Genomic DNA, 19,198 nt, shown 5'->3' with positions numbered 1-19,198 from the left:
TTTCCCCCGCCAAAATATAGTCTGGCCCCCCACATGGTCTGAGGGACAGTGGACTGGCCCTCTGCTGAAAAAGGTTGCTGACCCCTGCCCTATAACCTTGCCAGCACATTAATGCACATCCAGTGAAAACCATACTAATAGCTGTCAGGTTTAAGTTTTCCTCAATGTTATTTAACTCTAACTGAGCTCAGCTACACCAGTGTAAGTCCGAATGCAAGTTCAGCTAGGAGTACAGTACACCGGCATAATTGGCTCACCCCAGCTCACCCAGGGCTCAGTTGGATGAGCCAAAGCTTGCTGGGGCTGCAGGGCAGGACTTAAGCTGAATCCTATCTCCATTCATTTCAGTCATGTGACCTGGTGCTGTGCTGTTTTTATTGTAATAATAAGTATGCTATATATTATATATTTTTAATTCTATCAATGTTTCATTGTATTTTAATGATTGTTTTTTTTCTATGTTTCTAGTGGTTCTTGTTTTACCTGTAAGCCACCTCGAGCCCTTTCAGAGGAAAGGAGATAATATAAAATAAACAAATAAGCAATAACTATCCAGGGTGGGGCACACTGGCTAAATCGAGCAATTGATTAGATAATCCTTTCATTGAGAAAAGAAGCACGTCATATTATTTATCTATTCAGCCACATAATATGTGTGTATTTTAACATGCTGTGTTAGGTCTCCAAAAAAGGAGCTCAGTATATTGGTTGTCAGTTCAGTTATGGCCGCAATTCAAGGTGCATTAGTGTTTAAACCCCTAAATGACTTGGGCCCCAAATATCTGAAAGAGCATGTCCTCAGTTGGTAGAACATGAGAGGCTTAATCTTAGGGTTGTGGGTTCGAGTCCCACATTGGGCAAAAGATTCCTGCATTGCGGGGGTTGGACTAGATGGCCCTTGTGGACCTGCCTTCCTCCTTACTTACAACAAGTTAGGGGTTGATTCTGCTTGTCATTCTGCCTATTGCTGGTCTCCCTGCCTTCTGCCTTACTAGTCCCAAAGAGCAGTAGCTACCGCTGAAGGCAGAGGGACGCGCAGGAATCCTGGTGGCCACAACCCAGGCATCCATATATACCAGAGTTGCTCTGTGCTGCTTAATCTGCATTCCCTAAGAATTAAACTTTCAAGTGCATTTTCTGTTTCCTCCGCCCTCCTGTTCCTACATCCTGAGTGTATCTGCAGTGTTACAGAACAAGCCCCTGAGGAGCTGGAAGTAGTATCACTGACGGAAACTGCTATTGCTGGCTCTGCTTCCTCTGCTCAGCCCAGCCCTAAGCTCTGGACCTGTGCACTGCAGCTGAATCTATGGGCATGTCTGCAGAGGAGGACGATTCCACCAGATCCAAAGGTAATGGGAAATTACAGGACCCCTATGACCGTACCATTCAGTGGGGTGGGGCATATGGGGCCCTTCCTAGATGGGCTTTGGGTACAGCAAGTCCCCTAGCTGTGTTGATTTCTTTCCCTCTCCCTACTTGAGAAAGAACTGCCTGTTCTGGCAATTGATGGCAAAAAATGCCTGACATCTCGGCACACATACAATGAATGAGATTATGATTTTAAAGTGCTTTCCTTAAGGAGGAAGGTACCAGGCAATTTTAGCCTAACCATCAGTATATGGGTGCCAGGCACCTTCCACTTTAAGAAAAGCGCTTGAACTTTATCCACCTTGGCTGTGAGACGTAGATAATATTGCATTCTTGGGGTCATGCAGGAAGGGAGAGGTCTCAAAGAGAGACTTACATGTCATAGTAACTGTCCTTTTTAGAAAGAAATGGGCTCTAGAAAAATCAGAGCCAGATATTGGTTTGTTTGTCTTCTGTCTGTCATTACTGGGAGCAACACCATAGGTGCTTTAAAACTTTACTGTGTGGTGCTCTGATAGAGGACACTTTTAAATAAAGGACTGGCCCCTGGCAGCCCTTCAAGTAGAGAAGTGTCCTCTGAAAGCAGGACACACAGCCGCTCTAGTGTATGCCGCTATGTTGGGTACTGTATGTCTAGACTAGAGTCAATGTGGAGCAGTGGTTAGAGCAGGCATCCCCAAACTGCAGCCCTCCAGATGTTTTGGCCTACAACTCCCATGATCCCTAGCTAACAGGACCAATGGTCAGGGATGATGGGGATTGTAGTCCAAAACATCTGGAGGGCCAAAGTTTGGAGGTGCCTGGGTTAGAGTGTGAGAGTAGGCTCTGGGGGGGCAGGGTTCAAATCCCACTCAGCCATGATGTTTACTGGGTAACCTTGGGCCAATCACTGGCTCTCAGCCTAATCTACCTCACAGGGTTATTGTTGGCAATACATGTGGGGTGTGAAAAAACCATGTATGTCAGCTTGAGCTCCTTGGAAAAAACGGTGGGATATAAATGAACTAAATAAAGTAGTGCAGGATTAGACAACACGGTGCCGCTAGGAGTGATGAGAGTTGTTGGACTCCAACTCCCATAAGCCACAAGCCAGCATGTACAATAGTCAAGGATAATAGGAGTTATAGTCCAACAATATCTGGAGGGGACACAGTGGGCTACTTCTGGTCTGTAAGCCTCTTATCACAAGGTGAAGCCTGGTGTTACAACACCTTCATGCTTTGGATGCAGAGGAGTGGCAATGTTGGATTTCTTTACATCAGCCTTCCAGATGTTTTGGATTGCAACTCCCAGCAGACTCACTCAGCACAACTAATGGGCAGTGTATTTCAGAACATCTGGAGGGCATCATATTGGAGAAGGTTGATCTTACATGTTACAGATTTGCCCAGTCATTTGAATTCACCCTTTATGTCTTTAATGTGCTTCAAACCACTTCCAAACTAAAGTTTCCAAAGTAGTGTACAACAAAAATATTAGATATACAGTGGTACCTTGGTTTAAGGACAGCCCTGTTTACGAACTATTTGGTTTACAAACTCCGCAAAACCGGAAGTAGTGTCCTGGTTTGCTAACTTTACCTCGGTCTAAGAACGGAAGCCAAATGGTGGAAGGGCACCGGCGGCGGGAGGCCTCATTAGGGAAAGCGTGCCTCAGTTTAAGAACAGTTTTGGTGTAAGAACGGACTTCCGGAATGGATTAAGTTCATAAACCGAGGTACCACTGTATGTAACATTTAAAAAAGCAAATCTTAAAAGTCATAAATTACAAGATGCCATTAAAAAATGGCTGAGTCACTCCTGAGTGTAAAACGGCTGAGTCACTCCTCAGGGTAACTCTTCTTTAAAAGCTTTCAATATCTGCCTAAAAGGCCAAGTGCTTGTCTAATTTCACCAGGGAGCCGATTCCAGAGAGCTGAAGCCACAACAACACTTAAGTCTTGGGTTTTAGTTGACCTCATGAATACATCTGGAACATGCAGAACTCTTAACAATGCCCCCACCAGAGGAACACAATTGCAGTGGAGGCTGGTCCATTAGGGCAAATAGGGCACTGCCCCACCAAGTTAAATCTCCCTGCAGCCACCTGCCAACTCCTTACTAATAACCAGTTCAAGGGGTGGCCCTGGCTATTGGAACTCTGGTAATTACAGGACTGTGAGGGTAATAGAGCGTTCCTGACAACTCTCAGCACCCTTAGCAAACTGCAGTTCCCAGAATTCTTTGGGGGAAGTTGTGGCTGTTTATAGTGGAATAATCCATTTAGCTTTGCAAAATTTCCTATCTTCCAGCCTCCACTGCAAAGTTGCTGGACGATCCCTCAGGTAACCTGACCCCAAGTTCTACAGGGCTTTGAATGCTAAAAGCAAAAGCTTGAACTAACTCTGGTAGCATGTTAACAGCCTCATAATTGCCCTTTTGCCTATTATAAATAGAACAGCTATTCTTTAGTAGAGGGAATTAGTTATCAGACTCCAGACGCCCTTCTAACGCCCCCTTTCCCGCCTTGTCTCTTGTCTCTGAAGCCAGACGTCTGACAATACAAGTGTGCCTCCTTTCCCATCCCAGGTCATTGTGTCTCCAAGCTCCAGAAGCTTCCCCTCCACCGATATTCCACCTCTCCCCCTAGGCTATCCAGACCGTGGGTAGGCGGTCACATCCTGTTTCCTTCCTGCATTCCAGGGAAGCAGCTGGGGATGGAAGAGCAATTCCTGTCTTGCAAAGACTCGCAGCTGTATGTGTGGTTTTTCTTCTTCTCCCTCTTCCTTCTCTGTTTTAGACCAGGAATGGCCAGAAGTGGAAAAGGCTGAAAAATTAGCAAGAGGAGCTGCCTTAAAATGGGCATCTGGGGTCTTCTACCGACCTGACAAATTGGAGGGCCTTGGGGAGTATCAGATCCGAGAGATACAACGCAACAGTTCCATCCAATCCCGCATAAAGGTTGGTGGTTGCAGCAGTGCTGAAACCAGTGCTGGCCGGTGCCATTGGGATTGGGAGGGAGGAAATCAGGGGACCCAACATGCAGTGGAGGCAAATGCCAATGACAAGCAGACGCAACGGATTCTAGCTTTGTCTCCATCCTCCTCCCTGCTGAGTTCTGCAGTGGCCACACTCAGTAAGGAAGAGGAAGGGGACAGGCAATGCTACCTCCTGAACCCGATGTAAGTATGGAGGGAGGCAGTTGGGGGCTGGGTGACAGTGCCCCACTCGCCCTCCACGGACTGTTCCCTGAACACCTGGGTTAGCTCTTCCAGGTTTTGGGTGGCCATTGGATGGGTTCGCCAGAAGGGTCATGTGACCAAAGGCAGTTGCGTCTTCTCCCTACCCCTATCACTGGCAGCTTGCTCAAAGTGGGCAAGGGCTGTTGTTGTCTGTAAAAAAGAGAACCAGCAGGATCAGGGAGTTTCAAGGCTTGACGCTGGGTTATGGGCCTTGGCAAGTGCCCATCAGTACCAATCCCAGGTGCCAGGCCTTGGCTATGCCTAGCTTTATTTATACACCACCCAATAACAAAGTTTCTAGGGACAAAGGTGGCACTGTGGTTTAAACAACTAAGCCTCTTTGGCTTGCTGATTGGAAGGTTGGCGGTTCGAATCCCCACAACAGGGTGAGATCCCGTTGCTCTGTCCCAGCTCCTGCCAACCTAGCAGTTTGAAAGCACGCCAGTGCAAGTAAATAAATAGGTACCGCTGCGGCGGGAAGGTAAACAGCATTCCCATGCTCTCTGGCTTTCGGCACAGTGTTCCGTTGTGCCAGTAGCAGTTTAGTCATGCTGGCCACGTGACCTGGAAAGCTGTCTGTGGACAAGCGCCAGCTCCCTCGAGATGAGCGCCAAACCCCATAGTCGCCTTTGACCGGACTTAACCGTCCAGGGGTCCTTTACCTTTACCTAACAAAGGTTCTCTGAGTGGCTTACAGTAAAAAAGCAACACCAAAAAGAAAGAAAGAAAACCCACAGGGGTATGCAAGCATAACAAAATAAAACCAGCAACAGGATAAGACTAGCCTAACAATAACAGCCTTGAATAAGCTTAGCAAAAAGGATTTAAATCCAAAATCACCCAACACCAATGCCAGTGGGGTTCCAAAGGCCCAGGTGGAGAGGTGTGTCTTTATGACAAAACTGATATCCTGGTGATGCCTGGCACACCTACAGAGGCAGGTGATGCCACATCCAGGACACCACAACAGAAAAGGCCCTATCCTGGTTCACTGTCTGTTGGCCATTGCCCAAAACCTCAGTTGTCAGGTTGGCAAATACAAGGAGAGCCACTCTTTCAAGTATTAATGCAGCTTGATCCTGAAATCTTACTGGTTTAAGCAGCCTTGATTACGAATTTAATAGAACAAGGGCTTGGAGATCCAGATATGAGCTTTTCACACAGGAAGCTGCGTTATACTGAGTCAGAGCTAGCTAGCACAGTATTGTCTACACTTACTGGCAGCAGCTCTCCAGGTTTCAAGTAGGGCTCCATCCCAGCCTTAGTTGGAGATGCTGGGGATTGAATTTAGGACTTTCTGCATGGAAAGCAGATGTTTTATATCACTGAGCCACGGCCCTTTGTCCTGCCTGTGAAGTCTCTGTGTCCTCTTTGCCACTTGATTCTCTCTGTCCCTAGTCAACTGTGCAGTCCTACCTGGAGGGTGTGAGCACAGGCCTGGAGCAGTTGCACTCAGCCACTGCAGATGTTCGACATGTGCGGCAAGCATTGAGAAACATACACCAGTCCTTGGCATCCAGCACCAACTCTTTTCAGAGCCTGCAGCGACTACAAGAGGTGGCAGTGGAACATGCCCAGCTGGGTTCAGTTGCCCAGACATTGCCCCAACTTTTCTCAGGTGAGCCTCAGTTTGCAATACGTGTTGTTTATTATTATATCCACTTGTTACATCTGTGCCTCTTCACCAAATGGTCCCAGAGTGGGTTACAAAAACCACACAATTAGAATGAGTGCAATGAACAACTAAAATTATGAAATTAAACTGCAAAACAATCATATCAGCATAACAAAACACCAGCACAGAGCACTCAGCCAAGGGCTTGGGTAAAGAGGCGGGTCTTGACCTGCCTTGCAGCTATTCAAAACCTCAAATATCAAAATGCCATTGCATCCTGAAAACTGCATGCATGCAATTCCAAAACACATGAGACGACCTTCTATATATCTGCAAGCAACGCACCTACCTTTCAGCTGAGACATTTCCCTCTCTGGCTTGATCGTCTTGCAGCAGATAATCTTGTAGAGGAGCTGCATACTTTGTACAGCACCCCTTTCCCCCTCATCTGCCCAGCCAGCTGAGTGCCTTTGGACTGAGGGTTTCCCCCTCCTGCTCTAACCACTGCTCTAACCACACTGGATATCAATCCTTTTCCTTCCCTAGGTTATGCTTTTGAAGCCCTGCATTTCTTCTCCCTTTCTTCTTTCCCACACAGTACACGAACTCCTTTCCGAGACCTTTGACCTCCTGCAGAATCACCACCTGCTGGAAGCCCACACAGGATTCATGGACCTAGAGAGTTTACGGGACAGCATCCTGTTCCAGTTGCATCACCACAACCTACTCAGCCCCTCGCACCTGGCCAGTGTAGAGTCCTACTTCAGGGGCCTCCTGGAACTAAATGATGCCCTTGCCCAGCACCTATGGCATGTTGTGGCCCACAGCACAAGACTGGTGTCTGAGGACCCCTCCCTCTTTGTCTCCACGCTACGCATTATTGAGCGTGAGGAGAGCATTGACGCTGCTCTGCTACTGAGATCTCAGCTTCCTTCTGGCTTCCTCCCGCCAGGGCGCCCCAAGTGCTGGAGGCAGAAGTTCTTCCAGGTTATACAAGACACCATAGTCGCTTCCCACTTCCAGGCCATGCCAAGCAGTGCCCAAGGCCAGCACCTCACTCAACATTTGGAGTCCTTGCAGAGCAGCATCCTGGCCGAACTGTGTGTTGTGAAAGACCTGATGGCCCAGTGCTGCCCTCCTCAGTACAATATTGTCGCAACCTTTGCTGCCATGTATCATCAAGGCCTTGCCAAACACCTGCATCACGTCCTCACTCGGGAGCTGGAGAAGCAGGAGGTCTTTACTCTTCTCCAGTGGGCACTCCATGTCTACCCAAGGTCAGTGCTCCTGATGGCAGGTGTTGGGGTTCATAGGGGAAGTGAGGGGTCATTAATTTTTTTTTAGAAAAAGAAGTGCTGGGGGTTTACATTTGCCTACCGCCCATAACTCTGACTTGGAACCCCAAACAACACCATCCATTTGAAGCACTTGTAGGCCACTTTAACAGTCATGGCTCCCCCAAAGAATTATGGGAACTGTCGTTTGTGAAAGGTCTACTGAGAACTCTCATCACCCTTGATGAAGTAGAGTTCCCAGGATGCTTTGGGGAAAGCCGTGACTGTTAAAGTGGTAGGATAATGCTTTAAACAGGTGGATGTTTATCCAATCATGTTTGGATGTTTATCCAGCAGGCAGGGTGGAATTTGCAAAGAAGCAGATTTGGCAATGGACTGCATTTCCCCATACTCTCAAGTACAAGAATACTAGAAATATTCACATATAATCCTACTTTAGGTGTACTGAACAGCCTGGCAGGGGACAGTTGAACTTAGGTACCTTTTGCTCCTGACCCTTCTTGTTATTCCACAGCTCAGAAATGATGACCCACCCAAGCCTTCTACCTGAAGTGGACATCACAGTCTTGGGTCCTCTGCTTCCTGTGGATACAGTAGACTATTTGGAGCAAACCTATGTGGGGAAAGTGCAGGTGAGTCGTGAAGACCGTGGGAAACAAAATGACTGGGGATACTGAAGCACTCATATATTTAGATTTGCTGGTTGGCCTAGAAACCTGAGTGCTGGAGAGTGTTAATATGAAGTTCTCCAAATATTCAGGTGGAGATCTTTTCTTACCAGTGAATGTGGAACTATTCCCTTTCTGAAACTCTAGAGAGCTGCTGTGGGCCAGATGGACCAGTACTGAGCTAGAGGAACCAGTTGTCTAACTCAGTATCCAGCATATTCTTGTGAATAAGGGACAAATGGCATATTACTTGATGCCGTGTTATGCTATACACAAAGTTGTGTAAAGAGTCCTTGTCGTCTCCTCTTTATGAAGAAAAGCACCTTCCGGAGATGCCCATTTTGAACAGATAGGGGGTAGATGAGGCAGTGGTACTTCACCCTTTTCCCACCACCCATTTTCCTGGTCCAGATTGTCTCCCCAGCTGATTTGGCCCTGCCCAGGGTTCCAAACTCAGGCAACCACACACTTGGGACTCTGTGGGTCAATTTGGAGCAGATGGGGAAATGGCTGGTGAAGAAAGGGCTAAGCATTCCTCCTCCGTCTGCTACTTCTCTGTTCAAAATAGGTCTCTACCCCAAGCTGCTTTTATTCAGAATAAGCAGCCTTCAGCCAAAACGTGTTACTTCTGTGCAGTTTGCCTCTTAAGCCCTTCTAGTCTCTGGAGTTTTCATCAGGCACTTCCAGATCACCTGCTTATTGAGCATTCATCCTGATTTATTTGCTGGGGAGGTTAGAATGTGTTGGCTATTTAACGAGCATTCATCCTGATTTGGGAGACAGGTTTGCTGCAAGAGATCGAATCCCACCCTAAAATAGCACAGAAAGTGCTACCTTTCAGGGAAACATCTTTTCAGTGGGGCAGCTGACATACAGTACATACAGCTCAGATCCACACCACACATTCACAGTACATTTAATGCACATTGCTTCCCCTGAAGAATTCAGAGAGCTACAGTCTGTTAAGGGTGTTCTACATTCACCTTTGGTCTTCCTGAAAACCTGCTACCTCCTATTTCTCTCCCTATTTCTCTCCACTGCTGTGAAACAATGGACGCTTCCAGACTGTCACTATTTTCAGGTGGAATTCAGTCACAGGCCAGCAGATTCAGGTTTGCTCAAGATGATTAGGAGGTCTTGCACAACAAACCTGTTTCTCATCCGCAGGAGAAAGGAGCTAGGCAAATGAATATGAACACTGCAAGGGTTGTGAGTGGCTTGTGTGCAGTGGAGGGTCCCCAGTCTTCACTTAAAAAGAGAATACTTAGGTCTGAGAGCCAAATTTGTCCACCCACCCCAGCCAGGCCTCTCTATCTGGCCCTGGGAACTTTCACCAGGTCTCACCCATGAGTGCTTTTTCTTGGCTGGAATGTGTCATTGAATTCAGAACATGCTTTGTGTTTGTTTGTTTGTTTGTCTGGATGGAAGATAGAGAGCTGCATGTGGAGAAATTAGCCCACATGCAAAAATGACGTTCACATTTGTTGCTCCGCCTGCTTTTGTCTCTAGCCACACCCACAATAGGCACATGACCCTCAGAAGGTTGTCCAGACAGAAATGCAGCCCTCGGGGTGAATAAGGTTCCCCAACTTCTGCTGCCATAATTCATCTCCGTTTGTTCTTCTAGGCCAGCTTTGCTCAGTGGATGCAGAAGACGCTGGAGATGGAGTTTAAAGAGTGGTTCAGTGAAGAGGAGCCTGAATCAGACTATCAAGGCTGCTTCCAGACCAGCCTTCCCATGATTGTCATGAAGGTCAGAGAAGAAAGACAATGCACTGCGGGGAAGCCTACCTGATTCCTATACAGCGAGTCCTATTGGCTGCAGAACCAAAGCCATGTGTTTGATCCCCACTCATCCAATCGCCTTCCTCTCTTTCTTTGCCTGCCCCAGATGCTGGATGAAAATATCCGAGTGGCATCCCTCATCTCAGATACTCTGCGGCAGAAGTTGTGCAGCATGGCCCTGGAGGAGCTTGAGGTCTTCCTGGGCAGGTCAGTTCTCTCTCCATGCTGCTGACGCAGAGTAGGGACTGAGAGGCAAGAAAAGGAAGCTCATCACAGCACAGCACAGAGGGAAAAGTATCATAACTCGGCAGTAAATCTACCTGCTTTGTATGCCAAAGGTCCCAAGTAGGGCATCTACAGGTAGGACTGGGAGAGAATGCTGTCTTAAACCCTTGAGAATTGCTGCCCATCAGTGATGACAATACATTGATGGAGCAATGATCTGACTCAGTAGCTTCCCAAGTCCCTAACATTAATTCACCAGCAATAGGACCTTCAGGCCTAGCCCAATGAGACATCTTGGGTTCTTACTTGAATTTGGTTATCATTCCTGCTAAGGATCCCTGCTCCTTTCCCCTTTCTTTCATTGGAGGCTGTGGAGGCTCATTTCCCTAATCCTGCTCCAACTGAGGCTCCATTTTCCTCACAGAAAACCTTTGGTGGGTTTGAAATGAGGTATGTTATTTCTGCGCCATAAGAACACCCCTGAGGGATCAGACCAAAGGCCTGTCTTGTCCAGCACCTTGCTTCCCATACATAGCTCTGTGGGGATCCTGCAAACAGGACATGAATGCAACAGTTCTCCCTCTCTCCCTCTACTCTTCCCCAGAAGAGGCATCATTTCCAGATCTTGTCAGTATTATGCAGGAGGAATTTAAGCTCATACCAGAAATGAAGGCGGATTAAAGCTCTCTGTTGACCTAGCACAACAAATCCAGTTTAAAACAAAATCCTGGCTTTTTGCAGTTAGGAAAGTGATAAATGCACTAAAAAGTGTAGGGTGGACAAATGACTAATAGAAAGAGGTAAAATCAACTCGCAAGCAAATCAGGATGAATTCTCATTGTTGTATAATCACCCCACAAACAAATCAGAAAAAAGCTCAGTAAAGACCAGATGTAGTCTAACCGCCTCATAAGCTCAGTAAACAAGTTGTCCGCCTCCAATCTTGGAGGCAGTATTTAACAATAGTGGTTAGTAGCCATTGTCCCTTCATGAATTTGTCTAATTCTTCTAAAGCCATCAGAGGGCGCTTCAGGATTACACATTCATTCATCCCAAACTGTAGTTTGTTAAAGACACATTTTCCTTACAGATCTATGGTTCCTGTGAAGCACTGACTGCTAAGCCATGCTGAGAATTGTAGCTCTGTGAGGGGAGTAACAGTTTCCTACCAACTCTCAGCACACCCTTAACAAACTACAATTCTCAGGATTCTTTGGGAGTAACCAGAATTGTTAAAGTGGCAAAAGTGCTTTAAATGTATACTGAAGATGAGGCATAGGTCTGCTTATTCTTCATCATATGCGGAACTCTGCACTGTTTCGCTCTCAAGACACATGGGATGGGGTGGGTGGGTTTGGCTACTGGTGTGCAAGATGCCATGACAACTGCTGTGCTCTCTGCAGCCTGTATGAAGACCTGGTGGGATTTGGCAAGGAGCATCAACGAGAGCCTGCAACCTCCAAGTGCTATGTGCCTTACTTGCTATCAACCCTCAACAACTGCCAGGTTCTCAGGTATTCCCAACTCCTGTGATTGATTCCTCCCATATGCCTTCTGTATCTGGGCTTTTCTTGCTAGCAGGCTGCATGCAAGCCCGCTTTCCAGCTATTCCTCTTCCCTCCACTGGCAGCACCTCCATTGCAGCCCTGTGTGAAGGCAGATCAACATCCTCAGAGGCCAGCAAGATGTCATCAACCCTTCATGTTGCCCTGGAGAAAGCACAAAAGAAGGCATGCCAGCTGCTGCTGGAGGAGATTCTGGCAGATCTGCAGGTATCCATTGTTGTTAGGAAAGCCTATGGTTGAGGTGGGGACCCGCAGCCCTAGGGGGCCAAATGTAGCCCTGCGGGCCTCTCTGTCTGGCCCTTGGAACTCTCCCAAGGCCATGTCCCTTACTGACCCTGTTTCACATCCACACACGAGTTTTTCCCAGGCTAGAATATACCCTGAACAATGCTTCCTGCTTGCCTGGATGGAAAATAAGAGAGCGCTGTGTGAGATTGTCCAAACTAACCTACTGGTAGGTAGCCGTGTTGGTCTGAGTCGAAACAAAATTAAAGAATTCCTTCAGTAGCACCTTAAAGACCAACTAAGTTTTTATTTTGGTATGAGCTTTCGTGTGCATGCACACTTCTTCAGATACACTGAAACAGAAGTAACCAGACCCTTATGTATATTCAGAGGGTGGGTGGGGGTGAGTGGCATGCGACCCTCAGAAGCTTGCCCAGAAGGGAATGTGGTCCTCAGACTGAAAAAGGTTCCCCGCCTCTGGTGCATAGTAAGTGAGTTAGAGATTCCCATTTACAACTGCCCTAATACCACCATGAGCACAAATAATAATGAATGCAGTTTTTGAAAAAGATCTCTGGAGGGGTTCTGAGTGCCTGTACTTGCAAGCAAGCACAAAGAGGCTTGTGGAGCCCTAGTTTGCAGCAGCCAAGCTCCTGGTGAGGGCAAATTGGTGGAAGCCAGGCTAACTATCTGCTCTGCCTTCACAGCTATAGATCTTCTGCTCAAAGGAGATACACCAGAGCTTGACCCTGCAAGAGGCAAACCAAAACATACTTCATTGAGCGGGTCTTTTAAAGGCAACGTAACACGTAGTATTTGCAGAGGAGTTCTATGCCATTTTGTAGGTTTGCCTGTATTTATTGTTGCTGTAAGCCACTCTGGACTTCCTTCTGGAAGGTGGTGTGTGTGTGTGTGTGTGTGTGTGTGTGTGTGTGTGTGTGTGAGAGAGAGAGAGAGAGAGAGAGAGAGAGAGAGAGAGAGAGAGAGAGATTTAAAACAACTTGGTACGTCCCTTGTTCTGTCGCAGCCTCCGTTTGCTCAGATGCCCTCCCGTCAATGGCTGTCTGGTGAATCTCAGGTGCTAAGCAGCATATGCGAGGTGGTAGAGATGCACATGAAATTCTTCTGCAGAACTCATAAACCAATCAGCATGGTAAGATCCCTCCATAGCTGGGGGCTGACAGCAGTGGGAAGATCTGTGCACTGCTGGTTGGCAAGCTTCAGGGAGGGTGGTCTACCATTTGAGTATTGTCTCTAGGTTCTAGAAGTGGGGGATCTGCACCCTGAGGTTTACCTGTGGCCTTTGGGCTTTGGATTTCAAGTGGGTGAGGGGGGCCTGGCGAGAAAGGGGCAGGGAGCCAAGACTGCTGGAATGACAGAAAGTGAGGGTAAGCTCTCTGCAAACTTATCAGAAAGAGAAAGAAAATGGGGTGGAAGAAAGAGACGGAGGGAGGGAGGGGTCCTTCCCACTTTTTGCTCTCGCCCTGCCCTTGCCAGCTTCAGCGCCACCCATCACCAGCAAGATGGGGACAATACTAGAATTAGTTATCTCTGCCTGCCATTGGCTCTGGCTCCCCCTACTGTTGGCCTCCCTGCCTCCTGCCCTACCAGACCCAGTGGGCACCAGCCGCCACTGCAGGAAACACACACACACTGCATTTCTGCCTTTTGTCTCAGTGCAGCTCCCATTAACTAGAATGACCAAGGCAATTTTCCCCCCTTGATGTCCAGCACCTCCTGTCAGAGACTGAGCGCTTGGTCATGAGCCAGTACGTGAGGGCTCTCTTGCAGAAAAGGCTAGTCTGCCGGAATGCTGAGGAGAGAAACCGGATGGCCAGGCAGATGATGCAAGACGCCTCTCAGCTGAAGGGGCTCTTCTGCAGCCTGGTGAGAGAAAGGAACAGCTAACAGCTAACATGTTTTGCCAGACACATTCCAAGGATGGGGTTGGCAGCTGCTGGTGATCACAGAGGAAAGGGAGATTAACTTTGCTCACCAAGCCGAACAGCGGTACAAAGTTGTGTGCGTGGCCAGCAAAGATCAAATTGGGATGAACAGATCAGTCTATTTCCAGATCATGTCAGTTCTGCATGTGTTCATTCATAAGTTAGTTATTTCCAGTTTCCGCAACAATCAGCTACTTGTTTAGTTTTAAATTGGGGGGAAATTCACATTTTTTATATGCAGTTTAACCCGAAGTACATATTTTGGTATATTTTTGAGCCATTAACTATATTGCAAAATTTTAAGATATTCAACAACTGAAGAATAACTGCATTCCAGTTCCTGTATTAGTCTGGGACATAAGAATGGAATAAATTCACTTAAAATGTGAACTGAGCAAAATTTTCAAACATCCCTAGCATCTAGTTGCACGACTTCCAGCTTCCAAAGAAACCTGTGCAGGTTTCTCCTAGGGCCGAACTATGGGGAGATCAACATGGTTGGCTAGCAAGTCTGGCCGATAATACCAGCTAGAGTTGCTGTTTACTCCTGAGGTGTCTTTGCATTTCAGTACCTGCATGAAAAAGTCACGTCAGGCAAGTGCCCTTTTGGTCAGGTGGCGGCAACCCAAGCCAGTTTGGTGCAGGAAGGTGGGTTGGGGTTGGGGAATAAACACCTGGCCATGAGGCCGGCTCTGCCAACAGCTGCTAGTTGTTCCTTAGTTGAACTTTGTTCAAGGAAGCTGTGGAAGGTAATCTAGCAATGACTGGGCTGCTCTATGCTTTAATGTCTAATGTTGAACTTGTATACCATGTTATATTTATATTAAAAAAAATCTCTGAGAGGTTTACCTATCTCAACAAAAATCAATGTATAAAAACGCAAAACCTACATGCAGTATAACTGCAACTGCTAACAGTAGTAATAGTCACTCGACAATCATAACTCATCTTGCAGCCTCCACATCGCGCCATCCGCTCTGTCCTCATGGTATGGTATAGTTTGTCTCCTGCTTCCTTTCCCAGGGCCTGGAGGAGAATGAACAGACTCTCAGAGTGATTGCTGACTTGCAGGAGCTCATCAGTCTCAAGGACCCCTCCATGCTGAGCCTGGAAGTACTGGGATTTGTGACAAAATATCCTGATATCAGGTAGGGCACTCAAAGCAAGTACAGTGGTACCTCGGTTTAAGTACACAATTGGTTCCGGAAGTCTGTACTTAACCTGAAGCGTACTTAACCTGAAGCGAACTTTCCCATTGAAAGTAATGGAAAGTGGATTAATCCGTTCCAGACAGATTACTTAAACTGAAAGTACTCAAACCGAAGCATACTTAAACCGAGGTATGACTGTACACTTTCCCATCTTCCACCACTGCTTCCCCCAGCACTGGATTTGCATTTTGCCCCTAAACAGGAAGTACAAGAGAATCATGGTTCTTTTCCAGCACTGTGAGAACTGAAATTCTTTGGCTTGGAGATGCCAGGTCTTGGATCTGAGGCTTCCCTTCCATTCTCAAAATTCAAGGCCGAAAACATTTTCTGGCAGTCGCCCCAGCAATAATGCAAGGCTAATAAAGCTTCAACCTGCAGGCAAATCTTGGCCTGCCAGGGGGTCCACATTGGCCCACAAGGCCATTCCACCAAAGCAATCTTCCTTCAGCTCTGGCATCAGGTACCTTTCCTCCAGTGTACCTGAGGACAACAGCCTAGCTAAGGGATTGGAGGGTAGGCCACATTGGAGAACATACAGCTCTCTTCTCCAACTCTCCACCCACTAGCATCTGCTTGTGGAGTGGCTGCCTCGCTCTTTCTAATGGTAGGGCCAGTCCTGGTTGGCAGCAGGAGGACAAGGGAGAGGTAACACATTTTGTGCCTGTTGTTTCACCAGCGAAGACCACGTTTCCATGCTCCTCCACTTGCGTGGCGACATCTCTAAAGAAATCCACAACAACGTGCTGGAGATCATGGTGCAGAATCCTCAAGTACTGCCTGAGAACTATCACCCAGTTTTTAGCAACATTTTTGTTCCAGCTCCAGAGCCACCCTTCTGCCTTGGGAAGTCCAAATGTGCCTGATACGTCCACAGATGCTGCCAGGCTGCTCATCTCCACAGCTGCACTGCTAACTTTGCCAGGATGGTAGCAAGATGGAACCTGAGTGGGGATTGTGCCTGTTGGTTGTTGTTGTTTTTTTTACATCCCAGTGATCCAAAACACATGGTGCCATTTTGTGGAGGGGGGGCAGGGCTAAATTTCGTCAGTTTTGTGTGCTGTCTCCCATATTCACAGCCATGCACAGCCACATGCAGTCTCCTTATCATGTGTGAGGCCTCCAGATGTTGCTGAACTACAATTTCCATCATCCCTAGCCATTGGTCATGTTTGCTATGACTGATGGGAGTTTAGCAGCATCTGCAGGGCCAAAGGCTCTCCACACCTGCTCTATATTCTATGCAAGATTATACACAGGAATGGTTGTCTATTACGCACCAGTTGCACTAGTTTCTGTGGGTTGTGTGGTTTGGAGTATTAATATATGCTCAGATCACATCCACACCCAAACCCACTTATGAATGCTACACAGTATATGAGTGTAACACTTGTGCAGACCAACTAGTACACTGAAGCCCGTATCTTGTAGCATTTAGAAAAGAGGAATATGATTGGCAAATGGCACCAAAGCCAGTTCCGGCCTCTACTCCCAAAAGAGCACTGCTTATTGCATTGTCATTACAAATTATGCAGACAGGGTAATGTGCTATTATCCTAGAACTATGCAAATCATGGAGCACAAGAGCAACATATTTACTGATTAATGCTTAAGAACTGAATATGTTTGCTAGATAATGTTTTCTAGATAAATAGCATTCAGTTATATAGCTTGTTTTTCTTTTCTAAATTAAAGGCATGTAGCCCTTACGGGGAACATGGCACTTAGGGAGGACCAGCTTATTATATCTTTTTTTCTTCCCAGTGCAATGGAAATCAACCACTCCAGCATATCTTGGGCCCTAAATGCCTGGCCAATCATGTTAGGAAGGGAAGAGATAATCCGCCATCTCTTTGCATGCTAGGTTCGCTGTGGGGATTGGGGGGGGGGATTTGAATCAGTTCACATTTAAAGGTGAATCTACCTAATTTGCCCCTTCGTTATCAATATGGGAACCAAAACACAACCATTCATCAAAATTAGCACTTTCCTGAATTTTGCACTGCATTTCTCCAGCCAAGCAATGTAACAAAAATGCATATACTGAGGTAAAGTGTGTGTGAAAAATAACATACCAAAATGCAACATATTAGCAGAATTTGGCAATTTGTGCATTTGGCAAAACTTCATGCAAGAGAAATTCACACTAAAATGCTGATGAATTTTCATGAGAACCTTTATCTTTTTAAATTGCAAAACTGATGTGGAAATGTGGACAACTGAACGTAAGATTGGAATGCAAAACTGAGGGAAACCAAAATTAACAGATTCACCCATCTCTAGTCCCCTGCAAGGATAGTGATAGAGGCCTGTCCTCTGTAAGGTAGTGCACATGGTTACCCTACCCAACCCTGGGCTGGTTGCATGGTGGAGTAAGTGTGGATGTGAAACAATTCATTTCAAAATCTGTTGAGTACACATCTAGAAATCATTTCTGCTGTCTCTGCAGGAAAAACAGAAGTTCTTTCCCCTATCACAAGCCACACATTTTGAAAGCTACAACAGGAAGTGATGCTCTTTCCCCTCCTTTAACAGGTATAAAACATAAACTTGCATTTCTTTTCTCAAAAACACACTTTCTCATGGGGCCTTTTTCAAGCAATGGGCTTTATCAGTTACCTCCTCACAACACCTGCTCTTCAGGGATTTACCACTACCAGATTCATGAGAAATAATAAGAAAGGTTTGCCTCTGAGCATCTACAGAGTGCATTTCCCTTAACCCCAGCTAACCACCATTGCCTGCCATGTTCCATGTGGACCATGTGAACTTCACAGAACAACGCCACTCCAAAAACAATAGAATGCAGCAAAATGAAAGCCTCATCCTTGTTCGGTCCCTTTCTCCTTTCACCACTCGTACATGACCAGTATTGTGAGGGATCTGGAAACCAAATCCAGTAAGAAATGTTTGAAGGAGATAAGTGTTTAGATTGGAGAATAAAAGATGACAGGGTGACATGATAGTTGTCTTCAAATTCCTGAAGGACTGTCAAGAAGAAAATGGAGCTGATGTGTTGCTTCAAGTCATAGTCACACCATCCATTTAAAGCTCCCATATACACTCATGACTCCTCCCAAATAATTTGGGGGCCTGTAGTTTGTTAAGAGTCTTCTCACAACTCCCAGCGCCCTTAAATAGTTCCCATGACTCTTTGGGTGCTAAGGATTGTTAAGAGGCCCACTATTCCTGTCACAAAGCTACGATTCTCAGAGTCCCCTAAGAAAAAGTATTGATTGCTCAACCACTCTGGAAACAGTAGCTCTGTGAGGAGAATAGGGCTCTCCTAACAACTTTCAGCAGCTTTAACAAATCACGGTTCCCAGGATTCTTTGGGAGATGACGTGACTGTTAAAAAGTGGCATAATGCTGCTTCAAATGTATTGCAAATATGGTGCCTAAATCTAGAATTACAAATGCTACATTGCACCAGTAGTATCCTTAGATTTATCGTCCACAAATAACTCGGCTTTTGTAGTCCCCCACAGAAGTGCCATATAGCACTTCAGAGAGCAGCTTAAAAAGGCTACGGTCCCTTGAATGTCCGTTATAAGCACACTGATTTCTAATAAAGCCTTTGAATTCTCTTTCTAGAGAACATCGCATATTCATATTGGGGCCTTTTTCAACCAAACATGTTTCTTATGTTATGTCATTTAATAACATGTTGTATATTTAATAAGATTTTTTTGATCATACACAATACATAGTTTTATTTACACTGGACGGATGCAAAAGGAACAAACCCAAGCCCCAAAAGAGAAAAAAGAAATGGTATAACTGTCTCAAGAAATGTGATTCAAATGATGTTATTTCTTCATATCCAGCGAGGATCATCTTCTTATGTTTTAATTCTTTTTCAATATATTGAAAAATATGTCCAGCTTTCAATAAGTTTACTGCTGACTTTAATCTCCCATGTTCCCTTAAAGTGAGTTAACAAGTATGATGTTGTTCAATTAAAAGTTCTGAGTGGATTATATTATTGCAAGGTAGCTAACAAAAAAAATTGATTTAAAGCTCAGTTTCTGGTTGTCTCTGGCTGACAAAGCCTGCTTTTGAGAGCACCTGTCCTCTG

At 46.2% G+C, this 19,198-nt stretch overlaps 1 protein-coding gene across 4 annotated transcripts; it reads left to right on the top strand.

The window, feature by feature from the left end:
• Positions 1-1,172: 1,172 nt before the first annotated feature.
• Positions 1,173-19,139, top strand: EXOC3L1 (exocyst complex component 3 like 1). Of its 4 annotated transcripts, none has more exons than XM_088671063.1 (13): positions 1,174-1,349; positions 4,147-4,307; positions 5,987-6,206; positions 6,802-7,480; positions 8,013-8,130; positions 9,794-9,919; positions 10,058-10,158; positions 11,580-11,690; positions 11,807-11,948; positions 12,994-13,119; positions 13,698-13,853; positions 14,936-15,060; positions 15,943-19,139. In XM_088671063.1, exons 1-13 carry the CDS (start codon positions 1,307-1,309, stop codon positions 16,034-16,036), a joined length of 2,202 nt encoding a protein of 733 aa, XP_088527189.1. In that variant the 5' UTR covers positions 1,174-1,306; the 3' UTR covers positions 16,037-19,139. The 4 variants fall into 4 exon arrangements, with proteins under 4 accessions (XP_088527192.1, XP_088527189.1, XP_088527191.1 ...); XM_035119176.3 differs by having other exon boundaries at positions 1,176-1,349; positions 15,800-19,139; XM_088671065.1 differs by lacking the exon at positions 13,698-13,853 and having other exon boundaries at positions 15,800-19,139.
• Positions 19,140-19,198: the final 59 nt, after the last annotated feature.

Source organism: Zootoca vivipara, chromosome 6, assembly GCF_965207765.1.
Source record: "Zootoca vivipara chromosome 6, rZooViv2.hap1.1, whole genome shotgun sequence".
Taxonomy (NCBI): domain Eukaryota; kingdom Metazoa; phylum Chordata; class Lepidosauria; order Squamata; family Lacertidae; genus Zootoca; species Zootoca vivipara.
The sequence above is the reverse complement of the archived record's forward strand: the minus strand, read 5'-3'. Positions and strand labels throughout refer to the sequence as shown.